The 18,872-nt window shown below is 51.4% G+C and overlaps 1 protein-coding gene across 5 annotated transcripts in view; it reads right to left on the minus strand.

The window, feature by feature from the left end:
- POLL (DNA polymerase lambda) overlaps positions 1-18,872 on the minus strand; it is a 20,753-nt gene continuing 1,881 nt past the window's right edge. For 3 of the 5 annotated variants that reach the window (XM_074959483.1, XM_074959485.1, XM_074959484.1), the window contains 8 exons: positions 14,799-14,967; positions 14,177-14,471; positions 13,337-13,520; positions 9,964-10,287; positions 8,030-8,203; positions 6,776-6,904; positions 2,034-2,202; positions 1-1,446 (listed from right to left, as the gene is read on the minus strand). In XM_074959483.1, the coding sequence (XP_074815584.1) occupies positions 1,082-1,446; positions 2,034-2,202; positions 6,776-6,904; positions 8,030-8,203; positions 9,964-10,287; positions 13,337-13,520; positions 14,177-14,471; positions 14,799-14,913 (1,755 nt within the window). In that variant the 5' untranslated portion in view covers positions 14,914-14,967 and the 3' untranslated portion in view covers positions 1-1,081. Of the gene's footprint in view, positions 1,447-2,033; positions 2,203-6,775; positions 6,905-8,029; positions 8,204-9,963; positions 10,288-13,336; positions 13,521-14,176; positions 14,472-14,798; positions 14,968-18,079; positions 18,284-18,872 lie in introns of those variants that run through there. The other 2 variants (XM_074959486.1, XM_074959487.1) reach the window with 2 other exon arrangements.

Here is an 18,872-nt window from a genome sequence, read left to right on the forward strand (position 1 = left end):
GGATTTTATTGTACTTCCCTTCCAGGAACCCAATTTCCCAGGGTCGTGGCAGATTCTCCACCACGGAGTTTTTAAATCAAGCCAGGCTGTGTTCTCCGAAGCTCTGAGCTAGGGGTATCGGGGGGCAGGTTTCTGGCCGGCCACGCAGGAGGTCAGACTAGATGATCACAGTGGTTCCTTCCAGCCTTGCAATCGGTAACAGTAGCGTTCCACTTGCAGCCCCTTTCTGGATTTTCAATGAGCACAGCACGAGGGGCACCGATCAGCCTCCACCAGCCCACTGTGGGTGGGAGCAGACCCCCGACTGACGGGTAGGAGACAGCAGCTGTACCAAAGAGCCCGGCGGGAAGTCAGTGCGCATGTCTGGGTTAGTGCCCCAGGGCCTGCCAAGCAGCATTGTCGCTCAGTCGCTTTCCCATCCACGCCGACTCTCCGGGCGCCGCTGGAGAGAAATCAGCAGGTGGGTCACAAGCCAGCATCCGTCTACATCATCAGAGCAAGGCACTGGAGACCTTCTGGAGGAAACACGGGAGGGGGAGATGAGCGATCCGCCATACGGCAGGAAGGCACGGCGTGCCCACGCTGTGAGGTCTGGTGAGCTCGCTGGTAGTGCCATACTCACAACACTGAGTCCCACCGTGAGGGGACGGCAGAACTGAATTCACCTGGCAGCTCGGAGCACTCCTGTCCCCCCAGCAGCGTGACCTGTACGGCGTCAGACCAGAGTGCCTGCCTCAGGCACCACGAAATAGCAGCTCCCGGGGATGCGCAGGGACGGAGAGCGGGTTTGTGCGTCTCTACGGAGCTACGTCTGCTGATGTGTAACTATTGGGCTCCTGGGAGCGGAGGTGCACAGAACTACGTTCCAGAGCTGGTGACACCCCAGCTCCCAGGCCTGGCTGAACAGTCACAAAGTGCCACGAAGCAGCAACAGCAGCCACTGTCCACCAGGGCCACCTCAGAGCGAGCCTGGAGCAGCCCGGTGATATGAGATTAAGAAGTGCCCCCCTTCAGTGTCTGGCAGGGAACCCATCCCATGACACCCTGGAGGGCAGGAAGGATAGGGTTGGTCCCAGCCCCATCACCAGTCCCGCTCGGCAGGCTCGCGGTAGGGCAGCCCCAGCAGCGTGAAGACGTCCCTCTCAGTGGGGGTGGGCAGCACAAGGCCGGGCCCCATCTTGCGGCCGCCGGGGGCGCGCACCACGGCGGTGTGGAGTGCATGCTCCGACAGGCTCATGCCCTTGGTCTTGGCCAGCGCTCGCATGGAGCGGTTGAAGTGGGCCGAGCCGGTGAAGTACAGGAGGGCGCAGGCGAACTCGCAGTGGGGCACCACGATGATGTCGAGGCGTCGGTGGCGCCGGACCGGCCCAGGCAGCTGGCACACGCCCAGGTACTTCTTCTGGTTGCCGCTGTCTTCTTGTCTCACCAGGTCATCGGTGAGGAAACCTGCCAAAGGAGCAGCGTGAGAGGAGGGGCCGGGCTGTGACCCCACCCTCTTCCCTGGCTCCTGCTGAAGCATCCCACAATCCACTGCACAGGTCCCTGGGCACCTCCTAAAGGGGGTGCCTGTGCGCTGCCCCTGGGTGCAGCGGGGGCCCTCACCAAGCTGCACCCATTGCACTGGCAGCACCAGCGCTTGGCCGCCTTTGTACAACACTAGCGACGAGGATCCTGTTGGAAGCCGCCCCCGCCACAGCACCAACCCGGCCAGCTTCCCGAGCTCTGTCCCAGGCCCCCCCTTCACATGGCCCTAGGACCAGCTGGGGTCCAGCGAGCCCAGCATCCTGGCTCAGATTGGGGCCAGGACCAGATGCTGCCGAGGAAGACCCCTGCAGCAGGTACTATGGGACACCCACCCACAGGGAAAGTCCTCCTGACCCCCAAGGCAACAGACCATCCTGGATTCAGACCTTCAGTGTCCGATCCCCAGGCAGGGCAAGTGCCATGCGCCAGCTGCTCACACTGACACAAACCCCTTCGCCTCCCATCTCGGAAAGAGCCAGCCAGCCTCCTGGCTGCAAGCACCTACGTACCGCTCCGCCGGAGACTGTCAAGCAGCTTGCCGAAGATGCCGCGGTGAGACTGCCCATCAGGGTGGGTAACCAAGACGTCCACATCGCCGCAGGTGGCCTTCCCCCGTCGGTACGAGCCGCACGCTATGCACACCAGCCCAGGGTTCAGGGACCAGGCTGCTTCTCGCACCTTAGGGAAGAGTCATGCGAAAGGGATCAGGAACCAGAGACTAGCGCTCGCCTCCTAATGCCCTGGCCCAGACTCCATGGCTCCCCCTCACAAACAGCACCACCTGCTGGCCAAAGCCCGGTGCCTGCACCGAACCTGTAAAAGGCACCAGCGCCTTCTGTTCAGCTCCGCTCTGCCTACGCAACACAGCACAGCCACTCGCCCTTCAGAGGCCACCTGCCTCCACACCGGGCGCTTCAGGGTATGTCTGCGCAGCAGCTGGGAACTGCTGTGTAGATGGACCCAAAAATGGCAGAGAAAACGTGGCCTGCAGTCACGTGGTGGCCTCAGTGAGTTGGAGTTTGGGCTGCCAACCCCTTTGACGGGGACGGGATGGATCAGAGTTCATGGAGGACCTTAGCAGCAGAATGCAGAGAGGGGGGGAAGCAAAGGCAGGGTACGGGTGGTGGGGACCCCATTAGCCTACAGATAATTAATGGAGCCGCAGCAGGCTTTAAGCTCGGCTTCCACCCGTTTCCCCGTGGCTGACTGGGTCTGCTACCGCGGGTCTGCACTGAACAAAAGCTCTGGAGAGCAACTGAGGACAGAGCCGGCAGAGTTCAGCAGCAACTCACAGGCCGGAGAAGCAGTCACAGCCCCAGGGACAGCCCCAGCCCCTGGCTAAGTGATAAACAACGAGGAAAGAGACAAGGCCCAGAAATAGGCCAAAGGCCGGAATGCCCAGCGGGGCTGCCCACCAAACTGCTGCACTGTGCGTGTAGATTTAATGCACGTCCCTCTCCAGGCCTGCTAGCCAAGTGCACAGCCTGGCCCCTACCTAGCAGGGCTCCAGAGGAATGGGTCTCTGGCTTGGCAAAACTGGCAATCTAATGATATTAGACACATTTGCCATTAAAGTGCCACTTATTTACAGCCACGCACAGATCACTACAGGGCCTCCCATCCCAAAGGATCCCAGAGATCCTTACAGAGCACAGAAGTTGGGATTGCTTCGCCTGTGCGCTGAAATGCAGCCACCTCTGGGGTGGAACCTGGCAGCTATTCTGCATGGGCAATGCGAGCCAGCCAGTTCTGATGGCTTCATTCCAGAAATGCTGGAGCGGTGCAAAGGGCTATTATGGTATTACTATGCCATTCACTCTGACAGCCACAAATCATTCCAACACCAGCTCTTCCCTCTGCTCTAGCTAAGAGACAATCCCAGCCTGTCCAGAACACAATGGCAGGGGCAGGGAAAGCAAGCTGGGGCTCGAAGGGGGGTGTCAATCTCAGCTGTCCTGAGTCAGTCTCCAGGATCATCCTTCATTAGGGAGAGAGAAACCCATTAACCTTTGCCCCAGAGGTGATCTGAGAAGCCAGGCCGCTTTTCTCATGCAGATCGACCCCTCCCCTGCTCCCTTTCTTGCCTCAAATGAAGATTTCTAGAGAACCACAAGCCCCGGCTGGAGTCTGAAAGCTCGTCAGATCTTGGTGTGAGAGGCAGCAGGGACAGTGGCTAATCCCGTCATTCTCCTGTCTGTCTCGTGGGGCCCAGACCCAGGTGGGGGGGAGACGCGTAATCCCCTCAAACCAACAATAGCCCCACCCCTCCTCCCTAAGGGCCAATGTTACACCCTAGCGGGCTTGGGAAAGAGACGGCTCGCTCCTGAAATAGCTCTAATCCCGCAGTGGGGATGGCAGCACCGGTGGGGGCGTATTCTTCGTGGCCAGGCCCCGTGGCTGAGTGACAGCGTTGCACTGGCCGCTGCTTCCATGGTGATCACAGAGCAGGAGGGAGCAATGACCGAACGAGGTCTCCCCCGCTCTCTGCTAGTGCAGGGCCAGATTGGGAATTCTGGGTGGCTTTACACACCTGGGACCAAGCGTGCCCCCAGGCTGAGCCAGCATCCAGGCGGCAAGGGCGAGGTAAGGCCTTGATGCAGAGTAACGTTCTGCGGGGTGGGGAGGGGCAGATACAGCCCATTTCGCTCATATGAGGATTTTTCATCCAATTATGCTGACCCCGGCCTGATGACCAGCAATGGCTGCCCCCCATGAGGCACTCCCAGAATCCTTTGCAGAAGAAGTGCCAAGGAATGGGTACAATGATTTGCATGGCTCAGGAGGACCTGGGTGATGGCAGCTGGTTCCGTGAGAGATCAGCAACAGAGAACAGGCGCTGGAGACTATTCCCAGCCCGGAGGGTAACGTGCAAATTGCCCCCTTCATAAGTTACAGGAGGCATTAGTGCCAGGGATAGACCTGTACACACACAGACAGACCAGCTCTGTTGGTAAAGGGCCACTTCACCAGCTCTTGCCATCCTGGATTACCAGCGCCAGGGATTTCAACCACAGAGATCCCTTTGAATCACAAACCAGCACCCACAATCCAGGCCTGCTGCAGTTTAAACCGCCATGGCAGGGAACGTTCCCAGCTCCCACTGCTCCACGGTGCAGATTGTCGGGGTGGAAAACCAGACTCCAGCTGGCCTGGCGGTTGCTGTTGGACTGTGCTCAGCACTAGGCAGAACCCAGACCCACTGCAAATCAAACAACGTCACCACACGGAAAGGGGCATGACACTGAACTGCTCTGTGCCTCAGATCTGCATCAAGCGGGGAAGAGGGGGGTGGGATGGGGAGGTAGGCACTTTTGAGATCCTCGGATGGAAGTCCCTGACAAAGCACTCAGTTAACCATGCCGCCCTTGGCAGCTCCTCTGAGCAAGGCAGGGTATCTGATGCAGGAAATGTCCCACGCCTTTGCTGGACGCAGGACATGAACTGGAGAAAGAAGTGGTTTGGGACTATTTAGAAAAGCTGGACGTGCACAAGTCCATGGGGCTGGATGCGTTGCATCCGAGAGTGCTAAAGGAGCTGGCGGATGCGATTGCCATTGGCCATTATCTTTGAAAACTCATGGTGATCGGGGGAGGTCCCGGATGACTGGAAAAAGGCTAATGTAGTGCCAATCTTTAAAAAAGGGAAGGAGGAGGATCCTGGGAACTACAGGCCAGTCAGCCTCACCTCAGTCCCTGGAAAAATCATGGAGCAGGTCCTCAAGGAATCAATTCTGAAACACTTAGAGGAGAGGAAAATGATCAGGAACAGTCAGCATGGATTCATCAAGGGCAAGTCATGCCTGACTAATCTAATTGCCTTCTATGACGAGGTAACTGGCTCTGTGGATGAGGGGAAAGCAGTGGACGTGTTGTTCCTTGGCTTTAGCAAAGCTTTTGACACAGTCTCCCACAGTATTCTTGCCAGCAAATTAAAGAAGTATGGGCTGGATGAATGGACGATAAGGTGGACAGAAAGTTGGCTAGATTGCCGGGCTCAACGGGTAGTGATCAATGGCTCCGTGTCTAGTTGGCAGCCAGTATCAAGTGGAGTGCCCCACGGGTCAGTCCTGGGGCCAGTTTTGTTCAATATCTTCATTAATGATCTGGAGGATGGTGTGGATTGCACCCTCAGCAAGTTTGCAGATGACACTAAACTGGGAGGAGAGGTAGATACACTGGAGGGGAGGGATAGGATACAGAGGGACCTAGACAAATTAGAGGATTGGGCCAAAAGAAATCCGATGAGGTTCAACAAGGACAAGTGCAGAGTCCTGCACTTAGGACGGAAGAATCCAATGCACCGCTACAGACTAGGGACCGAATGGCTCGGCAGCAGTTCTGCAGAAAAGGACCTAGGGGTTACAGTGGATGAGAAGCTGGATATGAGTCAACAGTGTGCCCTTGTTGCCAAGAAGGTCAATGGCATTTTGGGATGTATAAGTAGGGGCATTGCCAGCAGATCGAGGGATGTGATCGTTCCCCTCTATTCGACATTGGTGAGGCCTCATCTGGAGTACTGTAGTGTGGGGCCCAAAACTGGACACAAGAAGGATGTGGAAAAATTGGAAAGAGTCCAGCAAAGGGCAACAAAAATGATTAGGGGACTGGAACACATGACTTATGAGGAGAGGCTGAGGGAACTGGGATTGTTTAGTCTGCGGAAGAGAAGAATGAGGGGGGATTTGATAGCTGCTTTCAACTACCTGAAAGGGGGTTCCAAAAAGAGGATGGATCTAGACTGTTCTTAGTGGTAGCAGATGCCAGAACAAGGAGTAATGGTCTCAAGTTGCAGTGGGGAAGGTTTAGGTGGGATATTAGGAAAAACTTTTCCACTAGGAGGGTGGTGAAACACTGGAATGCGTTACCTAGGGAGGTGGTGGAATCTCCTTCCCTTGAAGTTTTTAAGGTCAGGCTTGACCAAGCCCTGGCTGGGATGATTTAGTTGGGGATTGGTCCTGCTTTGAGCAGGGGGTTGGACTAGATGACCTCCTGAGGTCCTTTCCAACCCTGATATTCTATGATTCTCTAAGACTCTAAATGAGTCTGGGTCCAGTTTTTGTTTCTGTCTTTTTATGTTCATTGCTGCCCCTGCACTTTCGCCCAACTTGGGACCCAGAGTCCCAGCTCTGCTTGGGGACAGGCTGGGAACCTCCCGAGAGCACCCAGCTCTGCAGGCCCAAGAGCATGGGAACCTTTGGGTGTCAGCTCCCAGGTGTTATTCCCTGTTATGGCCGTGAAGCTGGGTTACTTACAGTCTGTTCTATTTCTTTAGCCTCCTCTCGTGGCATACGCTCCAGGAAGTCTTCATAGTGCTTCAACCCTATGGCCTGCTGGCTGGTCAGAGGAGCCTTGGTGTGGATATCGTCTAGGGTCCGGAAGCCCTGCCCCAGAGCACATGGAGACATTCAGACAGGGAATCACTGCAGGGACTTCACTCCTCCAATACCCCCACCGCAGGTCTAGGGGGTGTCACAGCTCAGGTGACCAAAGCGGCTGGGCCCAGACCTTACCCAGGGAAGCGACCCTACCTGTACGGCTCTCCCTGCCCTTGGAGACCCCAGCGCGCACAGGACCGTTAGGTGTGCAGCTTGGACGTCACAACGATGAACGCTGCCTCACCACGTGTCAGCACAGCATCACCGCAGGCCAGCCTGTGATGCAGGTGGCAGTCTAGCACCCAGACCAAGCCTGTTCAATTCCAACATGAAACACCCCAGACGGCCTCTCTTGCAGGCCTAGCCTAGGTTCTAGTCTCCCCTCTGCCACACACAAAACATTCACAGGCTAGCCCGGGATACACCAACAGCCAAGCCACAGAACTGACGGCTCCCCACAGCTGTCCCATGAAACCTTCTCGCCCCCACCCCTCCCCAGAGAGCCACCCTCACACACCGACTTTGCTACCTGCCCTAAAGACCAATAAATACGGGCTCTGGCAAAGCAGAGTAGAGTGGTGAATTCCAAGGCCACAGACCCTTCCCAGAGAATGTCCTGCCATCAGCCCCCGCTTTTATAATGGGGGGCTCCTGCTTGGGCACCTCCTGTGATCTCAGCTGTGGCAGTACGGCCTAGGGAGAGGGGTCTCACACACACGCAGACCTTGAGCCATTTAAGGATTTCCAGATCAAACCCAACACCTTCAACCCACCGGAAACACCCAGGCAGCCAGTGCAGTTCATAGAGCCTGAAGTCAAGTGCTCAGAGCCAGACACTTTGCTTAGCACACAGGCTGCTGCATTCTGCACCCACTGCAGCTTGGACAGGATTTAAGCAGCAGCTGCGTTAGGGCATTACGAGGGGTGACAGAGCAAAGAGGGGAACCCTCTGCTTGCAAAGAGACAGTTCTGAGCAGCCATGCTGAAACACTGCAGGCAGGTCAAATCCTGCCAGCTGAACACCATGGGCAGAGGGATAGCAGGAGGGGTCTCTGCTATGGCCCGACCGGCCTTCTCTGCTCACGGTGTCTGAGAGCACACACGCTCCATTGGAAAGGAGGAGACAATGACCTGTTGGTACCACATCTGGGCTGTCTTGACTCCTGCTCCCCAGATGTTGGAGAAGACCTCCAGAACTGCCACGCTCTCGCTGATGTGGTCCAGCTTACGCAGGTGGCCGCTCTCCAAGATCTCCAGGATCTTCTCCGCCATTCGCTTCCCGATCCCAGGAATCTTAAAGGCTTCCTAAAGGCAAAGGCAAAAGAGCAGCTGGCTAATGGGCAAGCTACTGAGCTGCCCCAGGGCACAGAGACGGGAAAGCCCAGGGGACTGGTTCACACCTCTGAGCCAGGTTAGCACTCAAGCAGTGGGTGGCAGCCCAGGAGCAGCGGGGCCTGGGCTCTGCACACCTCTTGGTCAGTTTAAGGCAGGCTGACTAATTGCCATGTCGTAGGACACAGTGTAACCGTATAACGTTGATTGGACACTTCCCCAGCGCGGACGTAGCAATTGCCTCAGCACGACAGATGTGCATCCTACTCTGCCACTGGCCAATAGCTGAGGCTTCAACAGAAGGAGAAAGGCCCCTCCCTGAGCTGCTGCTAACTGAATGAGGCAGTAATGGGGGAAGGAGAGAAAGCTGGCTACATTGCCGTGCTCAGCAAGTCGTGATCAATGGCTCCATGTCTAGTTGGCAGCCGGTATCTAGCAGAGTGCCCTAAGGGTTGGTCTTGGGGCCGGTTTTGTTCAATATCTTCATTAATGATCTGGAGGATGGTGTGGATTGCACCCTCAGCAAGTTTGCAGATGACAAACTGGGAGGAGAGGTAGATACATTGGAGGGGATGGATAGGATACAGAGGGACCTAGACAAATTAGAGGATTGGGCCAAAAGAAATCTGATGAGGTTCAACAAGGACAAGAGCAGAATCCTACACTTAGGACGGAAGAATCCCATGCATCGCTACAGACTAGCGACCGAATGGCTCGGCAGCAGTTCTGCAGAAAAGGACCTAGAGGTTACAGTGGATGAGAAGCTGGATATGAGTCAACAGCGTACCCTTGTTGCCAAGAAGGTCAATGGCATTTTGGGATGTATAAGTAGGGGCATTGCCAGCAGATCGAGGGACGTGATCGTTCCCCTCTATTCGACATTGGTGAGGCCTCATCTGGAGTACTGTGTCCAGTTTTGGGCCCCACACTACAAGAAGGATGTGGAAAAATTAGAAAGAGTCCAGCGGAGGGCAACAAAAATGATTAGGGGACTGGAACACATGACTTATGAGGAGAGGCTGAGGGAGCTGGGATTGTTTAGTCTGCGGAAGAGAAGAATGAGGGGGGATTTGATAGCTGCTTTCAACTACCTGAAAGGGGGTTCCAAAGAGGATGGAGCTCGGCTGTTCTCAGTGGCGGCAGATGACAGAACAAGGAGTAATGGTCTCAAGTTACAGTGGGGGAGGTTTAGGTTGGATATGAGGAAAAACTTTTTCACTAGGAGGGTGGTGAAACACTGGAATGCGTTACCTAGTGAGGTGGTGGAATCTCCTTCCTTAGAAGTTTTTAAGGTCAGGCTTGACAAAGCCCTGGCTGGGATGATTTAGTTGGGGATTGGCCCTGCTTTGAGCAGAGGGTTGGACTAGATGACCTCCTGAGGTCCCTTCCAACCCTGATATTCTATAATATTCTACGATTCTATGAAGGAAATTACTCCAAAGTGGGGCCTGTCATCCTGCAGAAGCTCAAGGCTCCAGTCCCCTGGCTATTTTCTTACTCCAGTTTGAAGTCTCGAAAATAACACTCATGCTCAATGAATCATATTCAGGCTGACTGAACTGCTCATGTTCACAGCCTCCCATGGCAGGGACCAACTCCAGGGAACCGCACGTCTGGAGAGAGGACCAGGTAGCCTTGTGATTAAGGCCCAGGACTCAGAGTTAGGACTGGTCCCTATTCCCAGCTCTCCTGCCGATTTCACTCTGCTCACAGGGTAGCAGGTTTCCGGTTACCTGGTAAGAGGTGACTGGTTTGTGGTAGCTCTTGAGTGCATTAATGGCTTTGGAGTAGCCCAGAGCCCTCCACTTGTCCCCCTGGACCGTGTAGGCTTTTCCCAGCACTTCCAGCTTCTCTGTGATGTGCCGGTTGTGATTCTCTTTCTTGCTGTCAGAGGACTGAGCACAAACCCACTTGCCAGCAGCAGGGGGCACTGCGGTACAGCTGCCACTGGACAGCCCCGATGAGGTCTCAGGGCAACGTCCTGAAATTAGTGCTTCCAGGTCTCCCTGAGTGACGCTGGTCTCTTCCCCTTCGCTTCCTTCGTCATCAGAGACCCTCTTCAGGGAGAGACAGAAAAGCAGCAATGAAATAATGCCCGTCTCTCGCAAACATTTCCTTTAGGGTGGCAATTCTGCAACAGAAAAGCTTCAAAACAGACTTCAAGGAGAAACTGCTGAGCTTGAATTAATATGAAAACTAGATGCCATTAACTTGGGTTTGAATTGAGCCTGGGAGTGGCTGGGTCATTACACATATTCAATCTATTTCCCCATGTTAAGTATCCTCACACCTTCTTGTCAACTGTCTAAACGGGCCATCTTGATTGTCACTACAGAAGTTTTTTCTCCTGCTGATAATAGCTCATCTTAATTAATTAGCCTCTTACAGTTTGTATGGCAACTTCCACCTTCTCTGTATGTATATATATATCTTCTTACTATATGTTCCATTCTGTGCATCGGATGAAGTGGGCTGTAGCCCATGAAAGCTTATGCTCTAATAAATTTGTTAGTCTCTAAGGTGCCACGAGTACTCCTTTTCTTTTTGCGAATACAGATTAACACGGCTGCTACTCTGAAACCAAACATTTCCTTGGCACTGACCCCAGCATTCCCTGGGGCAGAAAGTCACCACAGAACTAGGGGTAGGGTGACCAGATGTCCCAATTTTATAGGGACAGTCCCGATATTTGGAGCTTTTTCTTATATAGGTGCCTATTACCCCCACCTCCTGTCCAGATTTTTCACACTTGCTATCTGGTCACCCTAACTAGGGGAGGCAGGTAATCTCCTGTGTGTGCGGGAGTCCTGTTACAGTAGTGGGAATTGCCTGTGTTCTCTAATGATCCATGGCTGTATATACACCCCCACCCCCAATCACACCTAAACACACCTAAAGCACAGGGGAAAGAAGCAGCTGCATATCAGGAGAGTGATGTGTGCACACAGAATGTAAAGGGCTTCTGAGGTGACTCGGACGCAAGGAGTTCCACAGATGTGAGATAATAGTGTAACCAGCAGCAGTGGAATGGTCTTTATGTGCTGTAGGCTGCAGCCACTAGAGGGTGACATTGTCACCTAATCAGTGGTACTGCACAGATGCACATGGTGGGCATTAATGCAAAAACCGGTGTTACTGCAGTATTATGGCTGTGCAGTTAAGAAGTCAGGCAAGGTAGAAGTTAGTGTTCAGAAAGCATCCACCAGCTGTGTTGCACTTCCTGGATATTTCATGCCAGGCGGCGTGGCAGAGTTGATATTGTTGCTGGAACATTAAGTGACAAAAAAGCCAGGGAGTGGGAAAACATAAACTGTGCAACCCTAATATTTCACTAACACCGTTTTTTGCATTTTATTTCCTAGGAAAAAAAAATGAATGAAGCCTGGAGCTCAGAGTTGGCAACAAAGCTTGTAAGCTCTTTAAAGCAACCTGTGCAAAACTTAACTAGCCACACCTGAATGCACAGCACACATCCCCTCAAGTGCACATTGGTAGCCTAGATCAGTCTGTGATTTTCAAATGCTCATCTCTTTGTTAAATCAAAAACATTTTTTCCAAACCTAGAAAAGAGCCTATGGCTAAATGAGGGCTATTTCCAAGCTAAGATTCCAACCTCACCCTTTCCTGCTATGCTTGTGTCTTAAAAGAATAGTTAGAACTTTCTTTAAAGTGTTTTTCCCCCTCACCTAATCCTAAAGACGACTCTAGAAATTTTGCTCAAATGCTTAAAAAGACTGCTTTCCTGCACGGACCAGGCCTGGAAAACGTAGTCACAGAAGGTAACTTTATGAAAAAGTTACAAGTCTGCAATCAAATCTCAACCACAGCAGATGCTGCCAAGTGACCAGTACAATAAAACTCCTCACAAAGCAGGAGGCCTGCAATGGAATCTCTAAGTACATTACAATTGCCCCTAATAGCGGGGTTCGTTAATAGTGATGATTACTATGTTAGCTAGTGACACAAATATCAGTAAAGAGAGGGGAATGCTCTGAAGGGGCCTGGAGAGATTGGAAACATGGGCACAGGAGATTGTGCCTGTAAATATACCAGCTAATATATCTAGGGGACAAGGAGGGAGAAACCTTAACAAAGAGGCAACCAGTGGACAGCAAGTTAGGTACTGGCTGCAGTGTTCTGTGCCAGCGCCCGGCCGTGGTAACTGGGTGCAGAGACACCACACCACAGTGCGGAGGAGCAGCTTACTCTCTAGGTGGCCCTGGGACGACTATGCCGGGTTTCTGTCTGGAGAGCATCTTACCAAAAAGGTGTCAACAAACAGGAGCGAATTCAGAAAAGGGGGAAAAGATAACGTAAGGTCTGGAGAGGCTGCCTCTGTAAGGTATTATCTGTCCACATTACCATAGTACCTGACACCTCTCAATCGTTGATCGATTTATCATCAACAGTCCATGAGGGCAGGAGTGTTATCCCTACTGTGGGGAACTCAGGCCGAGAGGCTAAGTGACTTGTCCAAGGTCATGCAGGAAGTCTCTGGCAGAGCACAGACTTGAACCCAGATCTCAAGTCCCAGGCTAGCGCTCTAACCACTGGATCATCCTTCCTTGCTCTGAGAGTGACTCACGGGGAAGGAGCCTAACAACCTGGTATGTATATTCTGAGTGCAAGCGATTGGATGCTGGGAAGCAATATGATCTCTTATAACTATATGGGTGTTTGAAGGGGTAACCCCATGGAGTGGGGAACTGGTTAGGGCGGGTCAGGGTGAAATATGGGATGAAGTATCAGAGAAAGCTTCCTAGCGGGGAGGTGTCTTAGGCTGTGGAAGTCTCCCCAAGGATGCAGGGGATACACACTGTGGAGTTTTTCCAGCTTAGCTCGGCCAAAGCCCTGGGACCTGTTTGGCGGGGAATGGTCCTGCAGGGACAGACACATAAAAGGTGTTTTCCCACCTCCAGCATCCAGGAGAGGCGGAGAGAAGCAATAACAATGACCCTAGACTGAACCTATTGCTGGCACATCGCTGAAAACCCCAAACACTGTGCTGCCCTTTTTGCTGGGGTAGAAACTGACACTCCTCAGCCTTGCTAGGCTAGCACGAGCCAACAGAGCAACCATGCAGCATGGGTGTGGGATGACACTGACCTGTGTTGGAAGGCTTTGCTCCTCCACCTGCCACTGTACTGAGATGGCTGGGCCCTGAGGCAATAAGGCTGCTGTTTGTGCTTCAGCCTTCTGCTCCAGTGCTTCCTTCTCTGGCTGGGGTTGGACAGTCTCACTGCCCAGGAGCTGCTGTTGACCCTTCGGCAGATCGCCCTCCTCCAGGTACCTGCCAGGGGCCAACATGGAGCTGAGCAGATTCACACGCAAGGAACACGAAGACTTCGCAGCCCAAACCCCAGGCTGGGAAATCCTCTCTCTTGTTTGGGGATGGGGCAAAGAGCTAGTGTTAGCTTTGCTCACCCAAGCTAGAGATTCATTGCTCTGGCTATGCCTGGCTCCCTCACACCTCACTGACCTGCCACGTCTACCCCTTACTATTCCAGCCCTGGGCTCCTCCTACACAGCTCTGCAGATATGCCTCAGTCCTGACCTGCAGCCCCCCACTATTCCATTCCCGGTCCGTTCTTGTGTTTAACTGCCAGCCTGCTCTCTGCTTTCCATCTGCAATACACAGAAAATGGTATTTAATTGTTAATTGTTATATTAAAGACATGCCCTTGTTATCTTTAATGAATCAGGAATGTGTCTAGCAGTTACAGCAGGTGACTAAGAATAAGGATTCTTGGGTTCTATTCCCAGCTGTGCTATGGACTCACTGTGTCTCCTTGACGCTCTGTGCCTCAGTTTCCCCATCTGTGACATGAGAATGATATTGACCCCACCAGCAAGAGGGTTGCGAGTCATCATATGTGCTCTCTGGGTGAAAGATCAAGATCTCAGCCAATTCGGGCAGGGACAGAGCTGCTGCGGAGGGCTAAATACCTGTCTGGGATGAAGATGCTGTACCCAGTGGTATCCAGCAGCTTCTGCTCTCTAATGCACAAGCTCAGCCAGGCTGCCTTCACCAGCTGGGTCCCCGGGGGAAGCTTGGCCAGTCTGAGGAGGCGAAAGGCCCGGTCACAGTCCATGTCTTCTGCCACTATGACGTGCGTCACATCCGAGGAGAGCTGGTTGCAGACGCGACCCCCTTTCTGGACAATCTGCTTGTGAAAGATCTCTGCCCTGGCCTGCCCGATGCCCGCTGGCAGCACGTAGGCTGTGACCGGCTTCAGCCATTCTACAAAGAAGAGGCACAAGGGCAGAGACTCAGTGACATGGAAACAGCTTCCCAAACCAAACAGGTTACATACCTTGCATGGCATTACTGGGACTGTCAGCAGTGCCTGGCCCCAGGATGACAGAGACCATGGGGTGCCCTGGCTTGACACACAGAGTTGCCTAGCCACAGCCCCGCCCCCTCCCCGATATCAGGGTTGCTTGGCACTGAATGACCTGATAGTACTTCAGGACAGATCTCACCCTACATCTGCAGTTATAAACAGGGACATGGGTCTGACAGACTGTGTGACTGCTCTTAAAGGAGAGGAGTGACTGCTCGACGTACCTTCAATGCTCCCAGATTCCTCCTCTTTCAGGACCTTTGGAGGGACCTTCCTCTCTGAGTCATCCCTCATCTTCTTCCTCTTTGGAAAGGCTTTGACAATTCCCCTGGGCTCCATGGATTCTCATTACAGGGTGTCCCTTCCCTGGGCAGGCAGTTAACATTCCACTCACTGAATACCAAAGATAAAGACAAGAATTGTTTAGAATGCCACCATGTGGGCAAACATGTTTCCCTAACCAAGTTCTCAGAAACAGCTGATCAGTTTTTACTGAAACTTTCCAAAAATATTCAGCCTGAGGCAGACACCCATAAAGGAAAAGTTCAGCCCAACAGCTACAGTTTGGCAAAGTTATAAGCAACTGAAAAGAGGTTCTTATAATGGAACATGTCAGATAATTAACTACAGGCATCACTACCAGCTCCGCATATAGTAATCACCTTATAGCCACTTCCCAGGTTAGCAGAGGAACAGATTCCTCCAGCAATGAAATGCAGCCACCTCTGGGGTGGGATGTGGCAACTATTTAACACTCAGGCACCATCACTACCTAGGACAGCAAAAGAAGGAGAACCTGGTGTCCAGCTTCAGCTGCAAGTGAAAATTAGCAAGGTATAAAGTAACTAACTGAATTCATATTTGGTCACCACCACCAGAGTTAACACCCCAAAAATAACGTTGGATCTTGCCTCAGGGCAGGGGGCTGGACTACATGGCCTTTCAAGGTCCCTTCCAGCCCTACATTTCTACGCATCTGTGATCTTTAATGACCATCCACAAGTGATCAGGGCCTTAGTTTTCATCCCACCCAAAAGCCAGAACTCTCCGGCATCACTAGCACTATGCTGGAGCTTTGATTCTGCATGGACTCTGAGAGGGTCCAATTCCTGCAGCACCAGGGTTTTGCTTAGAGATCTCTCATCCAAGTACTGAGGCAGCCTGACCCTGAGTGGCTTGCAAGATATAATAAACCCACAGCCAGTTTAACAGCAACACAAGCTAAGTGTCAATACAAGGCCAATACAACCCTGTATTTGGTTTTCAACACTGTAGGGGAAGATTTAACTTAACATAAAATACATGTACATTTTAAAAATTCTAATTCATGAAAACGTTTCTGTTCCTATGAAGTTTTGTCAGACACTTCCTTTAAAAAATGACATTCTGGGGCCTGAAGTAAAATCTTCTTGAACTCTTGAGAGATTTCCACCATGATTGCAAACAGACCCGAAACCCTGGAGATCGTTATGGGCCAAGAATACTAGAAGTGGGGTTGCCGCACTGATCCCAGATTGGACCACACCACATCCCAGCCAGGCAATTCAGGGTGCAGAGCAAGGTGCTGTGATGGGGGTGGGGCCATCAGAGCTCACTGCAGGCATTTCAAAAGCAACCAGCAGAGTGGATAAAAATCAATTATTTTTTTTTTAAAAATCAAATTGTTTTGATAACATGCTTTTTGAGGAAAAAATCTATCTAAAGATAGTTTTAATTAAGATACATTATAGCTCAAAGATATCTCATCATGGAATAGGGATTATAAATTCAAATTCTATAGTATGAGACAATATATTCATGTAACGTTTAAGAAAAGTTTTGTAAATGAGTTCCAATAGTTCATGGATTAGGGACCCAATCTTATGGGGTTCCACAGGCTTCTGTATAGATTATTTATCTTTCTATCTACCCAATGGGACTCAGTGCTCAGTCTAGAAGATACCATCAGAGATGCTTAGTTTTGCAGCTCTTAAACTGTGGATTTGTGTCTCCAGAGGTAATATGCTTGTTAACAGCAAACATGTTTTTAAATAAATACATAATAGACAGAGGTGAGAAATAACAGATCTCAACCCTATTGTCCCTCTGCAAATTTGTGTACACAGAGTCAATCCCTGACCTCTCTCTAAAAGTGGAAAGTTTCAAAAAGTTCAATGAATAGAAGATTGTTGGGGGTGGAATAGATCTGGAGAAGAAGTCTGGAGATAAATGTGAGAAGTAAGGGACATATGTTTGTTTTGTTAAAATATTATACGTTTGCTGTTGAAGAAAAAAATCCAGAATACTTAACGTTGTTGTTTTAGTTAAATAAAACAATGTAAATGTCTGTCTGGTGATGTTCTCCAAGAAAATCCTCCAAATATTAATGATTAACCTGTTGAATTGGAGATAGTTCACCTCCCAGTGACTTCATAAATATCTGCTTCAATTAGAATCATAGAATCATGGAATCATAGAATATCAGGGTTGGAAGGGACTTCAGGAGGTCATCTAGTCCAACCCCCTGCTCAAAGCAGGACCAATCCCCAATTAAATCATCCCAGCCAGGGCTTTGTCAAGCCTGACCTTGAAAACCTCTAAGGAAGGAGATTCTACCACCTCCCTAGGTAACGCATTCCAGTGTTTCACCACCCTCCTAGTGGAAAAGTTTTTCCTAATATCCAACCTAAACCTCTCCCACTGCAACTTGAGACCATTACTCCTTGTCCTGCCATCTTCTACCACTGAGAATAGTCTAGAACCATTCTCTTTGGAACCACCTCTCAGGTAGTTGAAAGCAGCTATCAAATCCCCCCTCATTCTTCTCTTCCGCAGACTAAACAATCCCAGTTCCCTCAGCCTCTCCTCATAAGTCATGTGTTCCAGGCCCCTAATCATTTTTGTTGCCCTTCGCTGGACTCTTTCTAATTTTTCCACATCCTTCTTGTAGTGTGGGGCCCAAAACTGGACACAGTACTCCAGATGAGGCCTCACCAATGTCGAATAGAGGGGAACGATCATATCCCTCGATCTGCTGTCTATGCCCCTACTTATACATCCCAAAATGCCATTGGCCTTCTTGGCAACAAGGGCACACTGTTGACTCATATCCAGCTTCTCGTCCACTGTCACCCCTAGGTCCTTTTCCGCAGAACTGCTGCCTAGCCATTTGATCCCTAGTCTGTAGCGGTGCATTGGATTCTTCCGTCCTAAGTGCAGGACCCTGCACTTATCCTTGTTGAACCTCATCAGATTTCTTTTGGCCCAATCCTCCAATTTGTCTAGGTCCCTCTGTATGCTATCCCTACCTGCCACCGTATCTACCACTCCTCCTAGTTTAGTATCATCCGCAAATTTGCTGAGAGTGCAATCCACGCCATCCTCCAGATCATTTATGAAGATATTGAACAAAACCGGCCCCAGGACCGACCCTTGGGGCACTTCACTTGATACCGGCTGCCATCTAGACATGGAGCCATTGATCACTACCCGTTGAGCCCGACAATCTAGCCAACTTTCTACCCACCTTATAGTGCATTCATCCAGCCCATACTTCTTTAACTTGCTGACAAGAATACTGTGGGAGACCGTGTCAAAAGCTTTGCTAAAGTCAAGAAACAATACATCCACTGCTTTCCCTTCATCCACAGAACCAGTAATCTCATCATAGAAGGCGATTAGATTAGTCAGGCATGACCTTCCCTTGGTGAATCCATGCTGACTGTTCCTGATCACTTTCCTCTCGTGTAAGTGCTTCAGGATTGATTCCTTGAGGACCTGCTCCATGATTTTTCCGGGGACTGAGGTGAGGCTGACTGGCCTGTAGTTCCCAGGATCCTCCTCCTTCCCTTTTTTAAAGATGGGCACTACATTAGCCTTTTTCCAGTCATCCGGGACTTCCTCCGATCACCATGAGTTTTCAAAGATAATGGCCAATGGCTCTGCAATCACAGCCGCCAACTCCTTTAGCACTCTCGGATGCATCTTGTCCGGCCCCATGGACTTGTGCACGTCCAGCTTTTCTAAATAGTCCCTAACCACTTTTTTCTCCACAGAGGGCTGGCCACCTACTCCCCATGCTGTGTTGCCCAGCGCAGCAGTCTGGGACCTGACCTTGTTCATGAAGACAAAGGCAAAAAAAGCATTGAGTACATTAGCTTTTTCCACATCCTCTGTCACTAGGTTGCCTCCCTCATTCAGTAAGGGGCCCACACTTTCCTTGGCTTTCTTCTTGTTGCCAACATACCTGATGATGGCCCATCTTGATGATCACTTTAGATAAGCTATTACCAGCAGGAGAGTGGGGTGGGAGGAGGTAT

This window comes from Natator depressus, chromosome 7 (assembly GCF_965152275.1).
Source record: "Natator depressus isolate rNatDep1 chromosome 7, rNatDep2.hap1, whole genome shotgun sequence".
In the NCBI taxonomy this organism is placed as follows: Eukaryota; Metazoa; Chordata; order Testudines; family Cheloniidae; genus Natator; species Natator depressus.